Source organism: Stegostoma tigrinum, chromosome 2 (assembly GCF_030684315.1).
Source record: "Stegostoma tigrinum isolate sSteTig4 chromosome 2, sSteTig4.hap1, whole genome shotgun sequence".
NCBI lineage: Eukaryota > Metazoa > Chordata > Chondrichthyes > Orectolobiformes > Stegostomatidae > Stegostoma > Stegostoma tigrinum.
In genome coordinates, this window is record NC_081355.1 from 10,063,489 (window position 1) to 10,080,362 (window position 16,874).

At 43.8% G+C, this 16,874-nt stretch overlaps 1 protein-coding gene across 1 annotated transcript in view; it reads right to left on the reverse strand.

Moving 5' to 3' along the window:
• Nucleotides 1–16,874, reverse strand: part of acad11 (acyl-CoA dehydrogenase family, member 11) — a 145,986-nt gene that overhangs the window by 127,252 nt on the left and 1,860 nt on the right. Inside the window, exons 3-5 of the mRNA XM_059652195.1 lie at nucleotides 13,998–14,097; nucleotides 11,261–11,386; nucleotides 5,094–5,255 (exon numbers count right to left, since the gene is read on the reverse strand). Coding sequence (XP_059508178.1) covers nucleotides 5,094–5,255; nucleotides 11,261–11,386; nucleotides 13,998–14,097 — 388 coding nt within the window. The remainder of the gene's footprint in view (nucleotides 1–5,093; nucleotides 5,256–11,260; nucleotides 11,387–13,997; nucleotides 14,098–16,874) is intronic.

Sequence of the window (16,874 nt, forward strand, 5' to 3'; positions counted from 1 at the left end):
TCTGTTTAACATCTCATGTTCAACAAGGCATTTAGCATGCTTGCCTTCATTGCTCAGACCTTTAAGTGCAGGAGTTGGTACAATACGTTAAGGCTGTACAGGACGTTGGTGAGGCCTCTTCTGGAATACTGTACGCAATTCTGTTCTCCCCCCATTATAGGATGGATATTATTCAGGTGGAGAGGGTTCAGAAGATATTTACCAGGATGTTGCCAGGAATGGAGGGTTTGAGTTATAAGGAGAGACTGGATAGGCTGGGACATTTTCTCACTGGAGTGTAGGAGATTGAGGGGTGCAGATATTGTAGGAGATTGAGGGTGTGTCTTTTCCTTACGGTGGGGGATTTCAAGATGAAGGGGTGTATTTTCAAGGTGAGAAAGATTTAAGAAAAAAGACATGAGAGGCAATTTTCTAACAGAGTGTGGTTCGTGTGTGGAATGAACTTCCAGAGGAAGTGGCTGATGTTGTAGTTTAGTCCTTGGGTGGGAACGGCTTTAGCCGTGTCTGTCGGTTTCCTGTCAGAGAGGTTTCTTATCTACAGTTATCATATCCATACTTATCACATCCATGGATAAGAAACCTCTCCGACAGGGAACTGACAGGCACGGAGAAAGCCGTTCCCACCTGAGGACTGAACTACAACTACAGGGACGCTAACAAAATGGAATTCCTAGCTACGCTGGAAGTCACACTCAAGACCAACGATATCAACCAAGAAGCACAACAAACCACAAGACAGACAGTAGCCCCGACACTAACCAGAAGGAGTGAACTCAACAGCCTCAACACAAGGGAAAGACAAACCCTGGACGGATTAAAGAGGGACACGAACATCACTATACTACCTGTAGACAAAGGGAGCATGACAGTGATAATGAATCAAAGGGACTACATCTCCAAAGCACAAGCACTGCTCCCCAACGAGAACACATACCGGCCAGTACAAACTGACCCGACACTGCAACCAGGCAACAAAATCCTCCACATGCTACAAAGACTTAAACAAACAGGGCAGATCAACAAAACAGACTTCTTAAAAATGAAACCTGAAGGAACCAACATACCCCGAATCTACGGCCTCCCTAAAGTGCACAAGCTGGAAGTCCCCCTCAGATCCATGGTCTCCCTACCAGGCACTCCATCGCACAGATTAGCCAAAGAACTAAAAACACTCTGGAACCTAGTCAACAATTCACCCCACTCAATCCACTCAGCCCAAGACTTCCTTAACTCCATCAAAGACATAAAGATAGAGGATGAAGAGACCGTGATATCGTTTGGTGTCACTGCCCTGTTCACATCAATAGACATACCACTAGCAAGAGAAACAATGACAACACTACTTGAATAAGAACAAGACTCCAGTTAGACCATCTCCGGGGACAATATCCTCAAACTATTGGACCTCTGCCTGACCACCCACTTCACCCTCAACGGCCAAACATACAAGCAAATCAATGGGATACCCATGGGGTCACCTATCTCCGGACTCATAGTAGAAGCAGTGATGCAAAGACCGGAAAGGACTGCCCTTCTGCAAATCCAATGTAAACTGTGGATGTGCTATGAGGGCGACACCTTTGTCATCATTAAATGGGCCAAATTAGAAAAGGCACACAAACCTGTAAACAACACCCTCACCGGAATAAAATTCACCAGAGAGGAGGAGAAGAACAAACTGCTCTCACTCCAGAATGTCATGGTAGACCGCAAGACAAATGGGGAACTGAAAATGAAAGTACACCAAAAAGCCGCACACGCAGACCAGGTACTGAACTTCAACAGTAACCATCCCAGCAAACACAAACGAAGCTGCGTGCGAACGCTATTTACAAGGGCAACAGCACACTGCAGCAACACGGAACTGTGCCAAGATGAAGAAGAATACCTCTTCCTAGTGTTCAAGGATAATGGATATCCAAAGAACTGGGTCAGAAGATGCCTGCAAGAACAGTATCAGAAAGACTCCCCTCGCCCCGACACACTCATCACACTACCCTACATCGGGAACACATGGAACTCACCACAAGACTCCTATGACCGCTGGGCATCAGAGTGGCACACAAACACATGTCAACTCTACGACAACTGCTCACTCGAACTAAAGACCCCCTCCCCTCCACGGACAGGACCAATGTCATCTACAAGATCCCCTGCAAGACTGCGAGAAACATTACATCTTTCAAACAGGAAGGAAACTAACAACAAGAGAACATGAACACCAACTGGCTACAAAAAGGCACGACCAAAACTCACTCATCTCAATCCATGTGGCCAAGGAGAACCACAACTTCGAATGGGACAACACCAAGATCCTGGGATAGGCTAGGCAGAGGCAAGCACAAGAATTCCTAGAAGCATGTTATTAATAAACACATTGAACTCGACCCCACATACATTCCACTACAAAGGAAAACTGGAAGTGAGGCAATCCATTGCAATGGACCCCAGAGTTTAAAAACCAGACAGAAAAACACACCGACGCTTCATCAGAGGCTGCATTGAGGATGTTACCAAGCATGGTAAAGAAACGTCTGCGAAACAACCAACCAACTCAGCGAGCCAAACAACCTCAACATCCGCAACCCAAGCTACAGATCTACTCCAAAACCTGAGGAACTAGTTTAGTTTGGGATGATGGTCAGAATGGACTGGATGGACCAAAGGGTCTGTTTCCATGCTGTATGACTCGATCTCATCTAAAGGACAATATCTCTGAAAGTCCGGCACTCCCTCAGTATTACAGAAGAGCATCAGCCTTGATTTCAGTGCTGAAGCCTTGGAGAGACACTTGAATCCAGAGGCTGGTAATTGAGAAGCGAGTGTGCTACCCACTGTGACACAGCTGTCACTAGCACCATGAGTTGGAGGTTACTGCTGGATGCCATGCTGAGATGTGGGGGCTGAATGACCAGAAACACAAACAAAACATTATTAATGAAGGTAACATCAGTGGCATGAGTTTAACTATCCCCACACCATCAACTCAGACTCTCTATCACAGTTCACCCAAGGACATTGCTAACGAAGAAATATAGTGGCGACTGGCACCCTGCCGACAGTACCATTCTCAGAAAAAAACAGAGAGAGATGAAGCAGTAAATTAAAGGTGGAAATCTGAAACAAATAAACAGAAATCATTGCAGAAACTCAGCGGACCTGGCAGCATCTGTGGGGAGAGAGAGAGACAGAGTTTACATTTCAGGACCAGTGACCCTTGTTCAGGGTGAAACAATGTGCTTTCAAGCTGGAGGTAGATATATCTCCTGTGGCTAAAGGGATTCAGGGATACGTGGGGAGGGCAGGATTAGGGTACTGAGCTTGATGATCAGCCTTGATCATACTGAATGGCAGAACAGGCTTGAGGGCTGAATGGCCTACTCATGCTTCTATCTTCTATCTTTCCATGGATTATGAGCATCAAAATGGTCATTCCAGTTAAAGGGTTTGATTGACATCTGACTGATTACAATGTCAGTTCTGTCCTTTGGTAGACTAAAACCTTGCAATGCCCAAAGGAGATTGTTATCATTTTCCAAACAGAATATATACACTTCGCCTCAATGTTTGATCTCAAAGTTGGAGCATGTACTATTATTCACGGTAGCAAATGAAAGTGGGCCTTGTTTTTGTAGCGAGTGCATGGGCCTCACTGGGAATGCAGTTGATCCCGTATGGGATCGAGGATCAATCCGAAGTAAAGTTTTAGTCCTTTTATTAAACCCAGAGAAAATCTCAGCCTGTGACTCTATTGAAACACCGAAAATAAGAGCAGGAGTAGGCCATTCGTTCCCTTTGAGCCTACTCTGCCAAACAATATCCTCATGGCTGATCATGTAACTCAATCCTCTGTTCCCACTTTCTCCCTATACTCTTTGGTTCCTAGCCCTCAGAACCATATCTCACCACTTCATGAAAATAAAAGGAAGAAGATTGGAAGCTCTCACAAGCAAACAGAGAGGTTGCAAAGGAAAACAGTTCTCATTTAGAGTCTCTTCCAAGACCCATTTGGTGATGGTTCTCTTTCAAGCCAAAGCACCTGGGCATTGCAAGGTTTTAGTCCACCAAAGGACAGAACTGACATTGTAATCAGTCAGATGTCAATCAAACCCTTTAACTGGAATGACCATTTTGATGCTCATAATCCATGGAAAGATAGAAGATAGAAGCAGGAGCACACCATTCAGCCCTCAAGCCTGTTCTGCCGTTCAATATGATCAAGGCTGATCATCAAGCTCAGTACCCTAATCCTGCCCTCCCCACGTATTCCTCAATCCCTTTAGCCACAGGAGATATATCTAGCTCCAGCTTGAAAGCACATTGTTTAGGTCCTCCGCGACATTCTACTCAATGAATTCTACAGGCTCACCACTCTCTAGACGAAGATATTTCTCCTTATCTCAGTCCTAAAAGGTTTACCCTTTACCTTTAAACTACAACCACTGGTTCTGGACATGCTGGTCATCAGGAACATCCTTCCTGCATCTACCCTGTCTATTCCTTTTAGCATTTTGTAGACTTCTATAAGATCCTCACACATCTCCCCCCCCACCAACCTTCCCCACTCCAGTCTTCTAAACTCCAGTGAATACAATCCTAACCAACGCAATCTCTCCTCGTACATCAGGCCCGCCACCCCTGGAATCAGCCTGGTAAACCTTTGCCGCCCTCCCTCCAGAGCAAGAACATCCTTCCTTGGAGAAGGAGAACAAAGCTACAGACAATATTCCGGGTCTGGTCTCACCAATGTCCGATGTAGATGCAGCAAGACTGTGATGTCAATTTATATATTATCGAATGGAGAAAATAAAAGACGCAGGCAGTGCAGGAAGCTTGTGACACTCGCACAAGAAGCCCTGCAGTTGACGTCTATTACTCACAGTTCGCCCGTTATACCTGGTAAAATAATGACACTTTGGCTGGGGCATCGCGAAGTTTAACATGTGCATCGAAATGGGAATCTTGTCTTTGTATTCAACGGTGTTTAAGTACACATTCTATTTGTGTATACGTTATATTTGTAAAATTGCAGTAATCCTGTAAAAACACCAGAAATATCAATAGACAAGAGGTTTTCTATTTGGAAAGTGAACCTGTCTCTTGGAGTAACTGTGGTCTTTGCCATAGCCCTGTAGTCCCAGTGCTCTCCAGTCAATGCAGTGAAGTCGAGCAATTGTTGCCATCATGGCCAAGTAAAGTGCAGACCGTTCTGCAGGCTTCACCCCCGGAAGACTCAGGTCTCGAAATATACGTCCCTGGATCGCAAATAGAGAAAAATAAAACAAACGCAGGTGAGTTGGTGTTAAGCCTGTTGCTGTTAGGCTGTCAGATTTCATTCGACTGTAACCTATCACTTGGTTTCTAAACAAACAGATACTTCCTTTTAATCTTCTTTCATGGCAAGGTCAACATTTATTGCCCGTCTCCAAATGCGAGCAGAGTGGCAGTTCATTGTCAATCACATTACTGTGGGTGTGGAGTCACATGTAGACCAGAATGGGTAAGGATGGCAGATTTTCTTCCTAAGAGGACATTGGTGACTGGATAGGATTTTACAAAAATCAGTGCTGGTTGCCATGGTCGCTATCACTAAGACTAGTTTTTAATTCCAGATTCTATTAGCATGGGTAGGATTTGGACCCCGGGAGCATTAAAAGAAAAAGAGCCCCTGTACCAGGTCTCTGTTCAGGGCAAACACTCTCAGGACCTCCCCTAGTGGAAGTATCTGAAGCTGTGTAAGCAGATAGGGAGGACGGTTCCCCAGGTCTCATCCGACAATGCTCTAACTCTGTCAACGGTCAGATATTTTCCATTTCGGATCTATGATGAAGTAGCACAAGCTTCTACATGTGTAACAAGTTTTATTTCCAGTGCTTTAAAATGTCTGCTCCAAGCTTCAGCTCTTACTCCTTCCAGGGATTGTCTATTTTTCTCTGAGCCCACACCCAGTCTTAACCAATCAAGCACATTGAGAATAGATCAGTTATCAGACTCACATAATCAAGCGCAGAACAATGGATAGCTACACCTAAGGGAGACCCAAACAGAGGGAATACCCCAAAACATATGGGGTGGAGGAATATATTTTTTGATGTAATATTTCCATCACACCCACGATAACCATGGACTTTGATTACTCACGGGGAACCAGCAGATTAGTTCCAGTTGCTGGCAAGCTGACAAACCTAGCACAAGGCCCCACCTACAAACAAGCCTGAGGCAGGAGTGTACCACTAAGGTCATGCCAACAGTCCCAGCTAGGAGCTCATATAGAATCCTAGTCTATTTTGGTACAGAAGGTGCCCATTCACTCTAACCAGTCTGCTCTGGCTCATTCTAGGAACAATCCATTCGCCCCACTCCCCAGAACCCTGTCATTCTTTGTCCTTCAACTGTGTGCACATTATCTCCTTTTCAGGCTACACTTAAAAGCCTGTCCAGTTCCCCAAACGCACCGCACGCTAAATCTAGCCATTGAGTAAAAGGTGTCTCTTCGTGCTGCCTCTGCTGCTGTGGTGAGTCCTCTCAAATCCGTGCCCCGTGGTTATTGATCCTTCAGCTACTGGAAACTGTTTCTCTTTATCCACACTTTTTGAACCCTTGCTGACTTTGAACGCCTCCATCCTCTTATTCTTTTCAGTTCTTGGCAAAACAATCGCCGTCCCTCCAGCATAGACTCACATCTCGAGGCAGGGAATGCATTTAGCCCACACAGACCTAACTTTTTCTAACCCATCCCCCACATGGCCCTGCAAATGATTTCCTTTCAAGTATTCATCCAATTGGCCTTTGGAAAGTCAGTAAGCTTCGCACAGTCAGGCAGGAGAGATTACGTTCAAGAGTGAGACACAGCCCAAATGCGTATATAGCTTGACATATGAAGAATGTTTGAAGACTCTGGGACTATACTCATCAGACTTTAGAAGGATGAGGGGGGATCTAGTTGGAACTTACAGAATACTGAATGGCCTGGACAAAATGGATGATGGGAAGATGTTTCTATTGGTAGGAGAGTCTCAGACCTGAGAGCACAGCCTTAGAGTAAAGGGAAGACCTTTTAGATCGGAGATAAGGAGAAACAGCGGGGAATCTATGGAATTCACTGCCACAGAAGGCTGTGGAGGCCGGGTCATTGAGTACATTTAAGACTGAGATAAATAGGTTCTTGATTATCAAGGGTTACGGGGAGAAAGTGGGAGAACAGGGTTGAGGAACTTATCAGCCATGATCGAATGGCAGAGCAGACTCGATGGGTCGAATGGCCTAATTTCTGCTCATTTCCCTTATGGTCTTATAGTACAGGGACATATACAGAAATTGCTGGAAAAAGTCAGCAGGTCCGGCAGCATCTGTGGAGAGAAAAACAGAGTTAACATTCTGGGTCCAGTGGCCCTTCTTCAGATTCTCCAGAACAAAAACAGAAGTTGCCAGAAAAACTCAGCAGATCTGGCAGGACCTATGAAGAAGAATCAGAAATAACAGTTCGGGCCCTTTCTTCAAATTTTTCCAGCAGTTTCTGTTTTTGATTTCTAGCGTCTGCAATCTTGGGATTTTTTTGATAGTTTGGGAAATTTGGAGGCAATGTGGGAACAGAACTGGTAAATCTTTTCTTTCTCCAATTTAAAATCTTAGAATTCAGCAGTCTCGAGAAAAGGTTAAGATGGTAGCTGACTCAGCTGACTGAGGGTCAATGAATCACCTGAGGCCTAAATAAGCCCTTGACAGGTGTTAATTACTATTGATGTCTAACTAGTATGAGGCAGCTCAGTTTATGACAGGGTCTGTTAAAGGTGCACTATCAGTAAGATTTGCACAGTCAGGAAGGAAAATTACTTCCACATCAGGACATGGTCTGTGCGAGTATGTAGTTCAGGGAATTCGATGCAGAAGAGGAGGTGCTTTTTGCTTGCTTGTTTTTGCTTCATAGTTTGTAAGGTGATTTTTAAACAGGATAAATTAAAGACCAGGATCAGGGGCCCAATACAAAACCCATCAATTAATTGATTGGTGATTGCTATTAATTTGACTGTCTACTACAGGTTACTTTGCAGATTAAAGGCAAATGGGGAAAATATTTATAAGACATAAGCTGAAAGACAAATATGATTTTTCTAAAAAAACTAAATTAAGAACTAAGTACAGAAAACTTTGTTTTAACTGGCGCTCTTGATAAACTGGCAAAAATTGTGTACCTTAAATACTGCGATCTACCATGATATCAGGGTATTTATGCTACAAATAAAGTATAATAGTGATGTGTATATCCTCTGAGTTATGTTGCTATTACTTATTATGTGCTTTTAGATTGATTTCAGAAGGTACGTTGATGTTTTTACATAGATATTTTTGGTGATATTGAGATCTCGAAGCTTTGCTTTGTCAGGATTTACTATGGTGTGTCCACCTCTTGATTATCCGGAATATTTAATCAAACAGCCGCATCCTGGTCCCATAGATGTCAATTATTAAAAGGTTTGCTGCAATTAAAACAGAGACGCTAAGCCAGGCAATGTGCTGTAACTGCATGATGTGGGAGCTGGTGGACCCCCAGTATGGTTCACAATGACCTCATCTGCAGTAAGAGTTGGCTGCTTGAGGGGCTCCAGTTCAGAGTTGCTAAGCTGGAGTCTGAGCTTCAAACCCTGCAATACATCAGGGATGGGGAAGAGTTTCCTGGATGCTGTGTTTCAGCAGGCAGTCACACCTCCTTAGATTAACTGCCTCAAATGTGGTCAGTGGTCAGGGACTGGAGGGTGTGAGCAACAGTGAGGCAGGTAATGGGATCCAGGAGGTAGTGCTGGAGGAGCCTCCACCCTTTGGCTTGTCTAACAGGTTTGAGATTCTTGCTCCCTGTGTGGATGAGAGTGGGGGCTGTAGGGAGGAGGGGGTAAACTGACCATAGCACTGTGATACAGGGAGATATTCAAGACAAGGGAGAAAACAGAATAGTCATAATGCCCGATTACAAGCCCATCCCATCGGACCAACTCCCTCTTTATATTTCCTAACAAAAAAGTGGCAAAGGAACCGAATCAGTACTTTGCATTAACACCAGCAGTGTATCAGAACCTTACGAGAGTCAAGGGGTAGAGATGAGTGTAGTGGTCCATCACTAAGGAGAAGATGCTGGAGAAGCTCATAGGTCTGAAGGTGAATAAATCACCCAGACAAGTTGGAGCAGACCCCAGAGTTCTGAGGGAGATAGCTGAGGGGACTGTAGAGGAATTGATGGCAATCTTTCAGGAATCAGTGGAGTCAGGGAGAATTCCAGAGGGCTGGAAAATGGTTAATGTAATACCCTGCTTAAGAAAGAAGGGAGGCAGAAGACAGGAAGCAATTGAGCGATTAGCCTGAGCTTAGTCGCGGGTAAGATTTTAAGAGTCCATTATTAAGGACAAGATTGGAGGGTACTTAGAAGTGCCTAGTAAAATACGACTGAGTCAGCATGGCTTCATCGCTGGGGGTGGGGTCATACCTGACAAATCTGTTAGAAATCTTTGAAGAGGTAGCAAGCAGATTATATAAAGGAGAGCTTGTGGATGTAATCTACTTGAATTTCCAGGAGGCCTTTGACTAGCAGACATTTAAATAAGATAAATGCCCGTGGTGTTTGGGTCAAGGTGCTGGCATGGTTAGAGGATTGGCTGATGGGCAAAAAGCAGAGAGTGGGAATAAAGGGGTCTTTTTTAGGTTGGCAGCTGGTGATGAGAGAAGCTCCCCAGGGGTCAATGTTGGGACCATAACTATTCACGTCACTCATGAACAATCTGGATGAAGGAACTGAGATTGTTGTTGCCAAGTTTGCAGGTGACACAAAGATAGGTGGACGAACAAGGTAATGTTGAAGAAGCGGGAGATCGCAAAAATACTTATACAGCACGGAAAGAGACCTTTAGTCCAACTCGGCCACACCGACCGGACATCCCAATCTGATCTAGACTCATTTGCCAGCATATGGCCCATATCCCTCTAAACCCTTCCTATTCATGTACCCATCCAGGTGCCTTAAAAATTTGTAACTGTACCAGCCTCCACTTCTTCTGGCAGCTCGTTCCATACATGAACCACCCATCTGGATGAAAAAGTTACCCCTCAAGAATGTTTTAAATCTTTCCCCTCTCATCTTACAACTGTGCCCTCTAGTTTTGGACTCCCTATCCTTGGAAAAAGACTTAGCCTATTTTATCCTTTATGATTTTATAAACCTCTATAAAGGTCACCCCTCGGCCTCTGGTGCTCCAGGGGAAAATATGCTCAGCTTATTCAGCCTCTCCCTATAGCTCAAACCCTCCAACCCCAGCAACTGCTTTATAAATCTTTTCTGCATCTTCTCGGGTTTAATAACACCCTTTCTATAGCAGGGTGATTGGCCAGAAGAGTGGCAAATGGAATACAATGTGGGAATGTGTGAGTTAATGCACTTTGATAGAAAGTATAAGGAAGTAGAGTATCTTTTAAACAGTTTTTTTTCAGAAATCTGAAGCACAAAGGGACATGAGCATCCTAGTTCAAGATTAACTTGCAGGCTCAGTTAGCCTTTAAGAAAGCAAACGCAAAGTTAGCATTCATTTTGAGAGGGCTAAAATACAAGAGCAGGGATGTACTGCTGAGGCTGTACAAGGCTCTGGTCAGACTTTTGTGTCTTCCTCCACCTCAAAACCCAGCTCCTTTGCCAATTCAGTGACACGTCCCCAGTGAAAACAGTTTCTCTCTCTATCTATAGTTTTACTCATTTGCATTCTCTTTGTAACTTCCCGCTCAGTTCTGCAAAACGTCCTGGGCCTCCCAACTTTAGGCTTTACCCTACCTAACAATGGACAGGGACACCTGTCTTGCCGAAACAGTGGCCAAGCCATGAACTCTGAATTCGAGGGACCATGCACAGACAGATGGGATCAGAATGGCATCATGGTCAGCACAGATATTGTGGGCCAAAGGGCCTTTTCTTGTGCTGTACTGTTCTACGTTCGCTTTCAAAACCCTTCGAGCATTCAATTTTCCTTTCAGCTTCTCTGCTCCAAGAGGGAAAATGTCAGTTTATCCCGACTCCCCACATTACGGAAGACTGTCATCCCTAGTTTCAGTCTGGCAAACCTCCTCGGCACTGTCAGAATCGGGAAAGGAATTGTTCAGAGGCCATTCGCTCTGCTTATCCCACTGTGGGCTCAGACAAAAGACACTGGAATTAAAAAGCATACTACAAATTAAATCATTTATACATCTGCTGGACTGTAAAAGAATTTTACACATTTCCACGTACCTGCACACACTCCATCACGTAGAAGTCAGTGCCTGCGATGGAATGGTCATCTACGAACACCAATGGCTTCGGTACAGGAAACCCAACATCAAATAATGCCTTTTGCACCTGATATTCTCTACCCACCTGAAGAAAAGAAACAAAAACACAATCTCTGGGTGTTTCTCCTTCCCTCCTACTGAAGCAACCTTATTTATAGTCATTCTTTACTTGAATTGATTTATTATTGACACATGTACCTAGGTGCAGTGAAAAGCTTTGTTTTATGTGCAGTACAGGCAGATCATACCATAGAAAGTGCATTGGTTATGTCAGTAAGTGGGTAATTACTCACATCCATGAGAGACCATAGGCCTTTCTCTCCATTAGAGAGAAACAATTAGTTCATATAAGAACAGAAATAGGCCATTCAATCCTTCAAGCCTGCTCCACCACACAATATGATTATGGCTAATCATTCAACCCATTACCCTTTCGTCCATTTAGCCCTAAGAAATATATTGACTTCTTTCTTCAAGGTTCAATGTTTTAGCCTCAACCACTTTCTGTGGCAGTGAATTCCACAGGCCCACCAATCTCTGAGTGAAGGCCTTTCTCCTCGTTTCAGTCCTAAATGACCTACACCATTTTCTTAAACTATGACCCCTGGTTCTGGACTCCCCAGTCATCGGGAACATCCTTCCTATGTTTACCCTATCTAGTCCCATTTAGAATTGTACGGGTTTTGTTATGGACCAGAACAAAACCCCCTCAAAATATACGAAGAAGTTAGCCTAACATTTTCTTATTTTAAAGGCAAGTGTCAGGCATTGCATTCTGAATGCAATTTGTTTGGTAAAACTACCAGTCTTGAAGCAAAATGCACTTTATTCAGACACTATAGTTAAAATACAACAAAAGAAAGAATTGGAATAACTTAACTCTATTGGACAATTTAATAGAACAACAGATTATTTAACTACTACACAGTAACTGTTCCAATATAGTAATATCCCATAAACACACCCTTGGCAAAGGCAAATTCATAAAATAGACTGTCTCACAAGCAATTCTCCAGTCCAGGAGGATTAACATTAGGGGAAAATTCAGAGGAGGTAGCGGGGGAAGATGTACTGCAGCTTCCAAGTCCAGCCTCAAGAACCCAGCAAGTTCTCCAGAAAAACTAAAACTTAACGTCCTGGTTCTGGGGAGCTTGACCTAACCCGTTCAGGCCGCTTCTATTGTTCTAAATTTTTAAAAATCCCTAAGGCCTTACAAGCGGTTTACCTTATTGGCTCTGAGTAGACCAATCAGTACCTCTGTCTCAACCTTCCTTCTTAAAAAAAAACTAGACAAAATACACCTCTTAAAGCCATTGTATCATCACAGTTTGTGTGAGAACCTCACTCTTCTGAACTCCATCAGATATGAGTTGAATTGAAAAGAACTACATTGGCTGTAAAGAGGCTGTTTGGTGGTTGTTAAAGGAGCTTTATGAAAGCAAGTCTTTCATTTTAGGATAACCCGTCAAGTAAGAACAAGTGCTTTGGAGGTTTTGTCACTGTAATAATGTCGGAAAGTTGGCAGCCAAGTTGCACACAGCAATCTCCCACAAACAGCAAAGTATCAACAGACAGAATTTTTTTGAGTGCCAGTGATTGAAGGATACATATTGCCCCAGACTACCCTGTGCTCCATCAAAGTACTGCACTGAGAGTCATAGAACATAGAACATTACAGCACAGTACAGGCCCTTCGGCCCTCGATGTTGTGCCGACCTGCCATACCAATCTGAAGCCCATCTAACCTACACTATTCCATGTACATCCATATGCTTGTCCAATGACGACTTAAATGTACCTAAAGTTGGCGAATCTACTACCGTTGCAGGAAAAGCGTTCCATACCCTTACTACTCTCTGAGTAAAGAAACTACCTCTGACATCTATCCTATATCTTTCACCCCTCAATTTAAAGCTGTGCCCCCTCGTGCTCGTCGTCACCATCCTAGGAAAAAGGCTCTCCCTATCCACCCTATCTAACCCTCTGATTATTTTATATGTCTCAATTAAGTCACCTCTCAACCTTCTTCTCTCTAGCAAAAACAGCCTCAAGTCCCTCAGCCTTTCCTCGTAAGACCTTCCCTCCATACCAGGCAACATCCTAGTAAATCTCCTCTGCACCCTTTCCAAAGCTTCCACATCCTTCTTATAATGCGGGACCAGAACTGTACGCAATACTCCAAGTGCGGCCGCACCAGAGTTTTGTACAGCTGCAGCATAACCTCTTGGTTCCGGAACTCGATCCCTCTATTAATAAAAGCTAAAACACTGTATGCCTTCCTAACAGGCCTGTCAACCTGGGTGGCAACTTTCAAGTCACTTGGGACTTTCTACTCAAACTCTGGGGCAGGGCCTGACTCTCAAATTTCTGACCCAGCCTCAAAACTGCTGCCAACTGAGTTGCGGCTGATAAATAAGGAATGGCTGATGCCAACCAGTGGCCTGCCACTGTTGGCACTAGGGTACCAATGAGTAATGCCACCCTCGTTTTTCTCTCTCTTTCTCAGCGTACAATCACTTGCATTGTCTTAAAACAGAATTAACATCAATACTTGAGGTCCCTGTGACAAGAGTGCAATCATTGTAAGTAATATCACACTTTTTCTAATGATCACACTGCAGAGCAATGCTGGGTGTTCCATCCAGAAGGCTGAGACATTCAACAGCCAGCTTTTCCTCGTCTCTTCATTACTGTACCTGATGTGCTCCTTTCAGCAGCGTCCCAGGGGGTCTCTTCCTCAGTACATACGCTTTGTCTCCCTTCTGCAAATAGAATGTTGGGTTGGACTGTCCCCATCTAGCAGAGAACATAAGAAGAACCAATATTAGGGACGTTGCCTTTACACCACTCTGGAGTTTTTAACAAAAGAACTACAATAGTACGGAAAGAGGTGTGACAGTTCATTTTTGACAATGAAATGTATCTCTCCATTGTCTCCAATTGTCAAAGTACTTAAACGATATCCGATTATTTCAGACAAAAACCAAAAATTACTGAAGAAACTTAGCAGGTCTGGCAGCATCTATGGAGAGAAAGTAGAGTTTCATATTTCAGGTCTAGTGACACTGAACTGCAGTACCTAGGAAAAGGTGGAATATATACTGTTCAGTTTGATAGATGCCTAGGAGCTGGATGATGTTTATAATTTGGTAACTTTGCCTGGGTAATTGCTAAATCTTTGGTAACTCCATATTCTCCGAATTCAGATGACTGGTCATTTCCGGGACAATTCCCAGGAATTTTGCCACTTGAACCTGCAAATTTCTGATTCCGAGGCTAGCATGCTTCTACAGGGTAACACCTGAAAGCATGGAGGGGCATTTGCACATACCTGCCATTAAATACAGAGCTTATTATCTGGGAGTTCACTAGCCCCTGATTATCTTTGCAGTTGTTTCAAAGGATGTGGAAACTGTTTGTATGAAAGAGTATGGGAACAGCTGACCAAAACACCACCTTATGTTTTACTTAAAAACATATTACTGATCATTTTGAAGTTGGTTGTGTCGCACTATTTAAGGAAACATGCAGTAGAATTTCCAACCATGATTGCATCAGTAAAGCTCAGTTCATCTGATATCAAATGCTGGACCAAGAATGTCCATATAGCTTGCTCTCTTCACACTGTCTACAACAGGGCATTCCTGTAGTTTCCACTATCACCTACCTTAGACATCAACAAAAGCAAACCAGCAATAAAACAGCATTACTACATTCGGTATATAATTGTAACAAAAGTTTTCAGTACACAGATGGCCCAAAGATCATGAAGCAGGATTATTTTATTCCATCAGTCATTACAAATATATTGGGAAAATAATACTAAGCTAGGGAGACAAAGTATGTGGATAGTTCACATCTTGGTGGAGGAAATCAGTTGACTGTCTCTCCCTCTCTCCATGAGCTCTCTTCCTCACAAAGGCATCTTTCTCTGCAGACAGGCTCTGCTCAACCGCTCCAGCTTTCCAACTATCTGCTGGAGGCTTCATTCTATAATTATTGACATTATGTATTATAGATCAACATAGCTCAAAACACTGTGGTGAGAAGCCTGGTCCTGAGCTGTCACTCGCAATTATATTTCATGTCCACCTATACACACACGTAGCATCAACCCAATAATGTCAAACCTGTTGCAGGACAATATGAATTTGAATTAATGTCAAATCAATGAAATGGCAATAAATAAACTGTTACAGTACATTGTGGAAGCTTGATTAACTTAGTCTGATAATACTCCTATGGAATATAGAGAACTTGCTACATAAAAGACACTACATCAGTGCATTGGAACAGTGCTCCAGTATGACCAGTACATCGAGTTCCCAGTATCATTTGGTAGTTCCCTCTGGGTGAAGAAACAAGTCGCTGCAGACATTCCCCAGATTACAAAAGAGGTTCGGTTCCTGAGTATGTTTGTAAATCGATTGTACAGAATACAATACAGTACGGTATAAAATCTGGCCACAAGCAAGAGAGAACGTTCTGAGGAAGGGCCACCAGACCTGAAACATGAACTCTGCTTTTTCCTTCACAGCTGCTGCCGGATCTGCTGAGCTTTTCCAGCAACTTCTATTTTTGATCCTGATTTACAGCATCCACAGTTCTTTCATTTTTTATTGAGAACGTTCACGTCAGATTCTTAAAAGTTAATAATATTTGTTGTAAGTACAAGAATGTATGAATCAAGGAACCTCTGTGACACAAACTAATAAGGCCTTTCAAAAACAAACAAAGTCTAGCACTGGGATTCACTAATCTAGGGATCGAATTGGAAAACAAAGAACTTGTGTTTTTGAAAAGTTCCATTGATCTTCCTGCAAACTATTAATGTGACTAGTTCTCATCTCTCAAGGCATGTGACCGGGTATCACATGACCAAGTCTCCAATGTTGGCCAAGCCTTGCTACATTTCTGAGACAGTAGTAACTGCAGATGCTGGAGAATCTGAGACAACAAGGTGTAGAGCTGGATGAACACAGCAGGGCAAGCAGCATCTTAGGAGCAGGAAGGCTGACATTTCTGAGATAATGGGAACTGCAGATGCTGGAGAATCCAAGATAATAAAATGTGAGGCTGGATGAACACAGCAGGCCAAGCAGCATCTCAGGAGCACAAAAGCTGACGTTTTGGGCCTAGACCCTTCATCAGAGAGGGGGATGAGGTGAGGGTTCTGGAATAAATAGGGGGAGAGGGGGAGGCGGACCGAAGATGGAGTGAAAAGAAGATAGGTGGAGAGAGTATAGGTGGGGAGGTAGGGAGGGGATAGGTCAGTCCAGGGAAGACGGACAGGTCAAGGAGGTGGGATGAGGTTAGTAGGTAGGAGATGAGGGTGCAGCTTGGGGTGGGAGGAAGGGATGGGTGAGAGGAAGAACAGGTTAGGGAGGCAGTGACAGGTTGGACTGGTTTTGGGATGCAGTGGGTGGAGGGGAAGAGCTGGGCTGGTTGTGTGGTGCAGTGGGGGGAGGGGACGAACTGGGCTGGTTTAGGGATGCGGTGGGGGAAGGGGAGATTTTGAAGCTGGTGAAGTCCACATTGATACCATTAGGCTGCAGGGTTCCCAAGCGGAATAT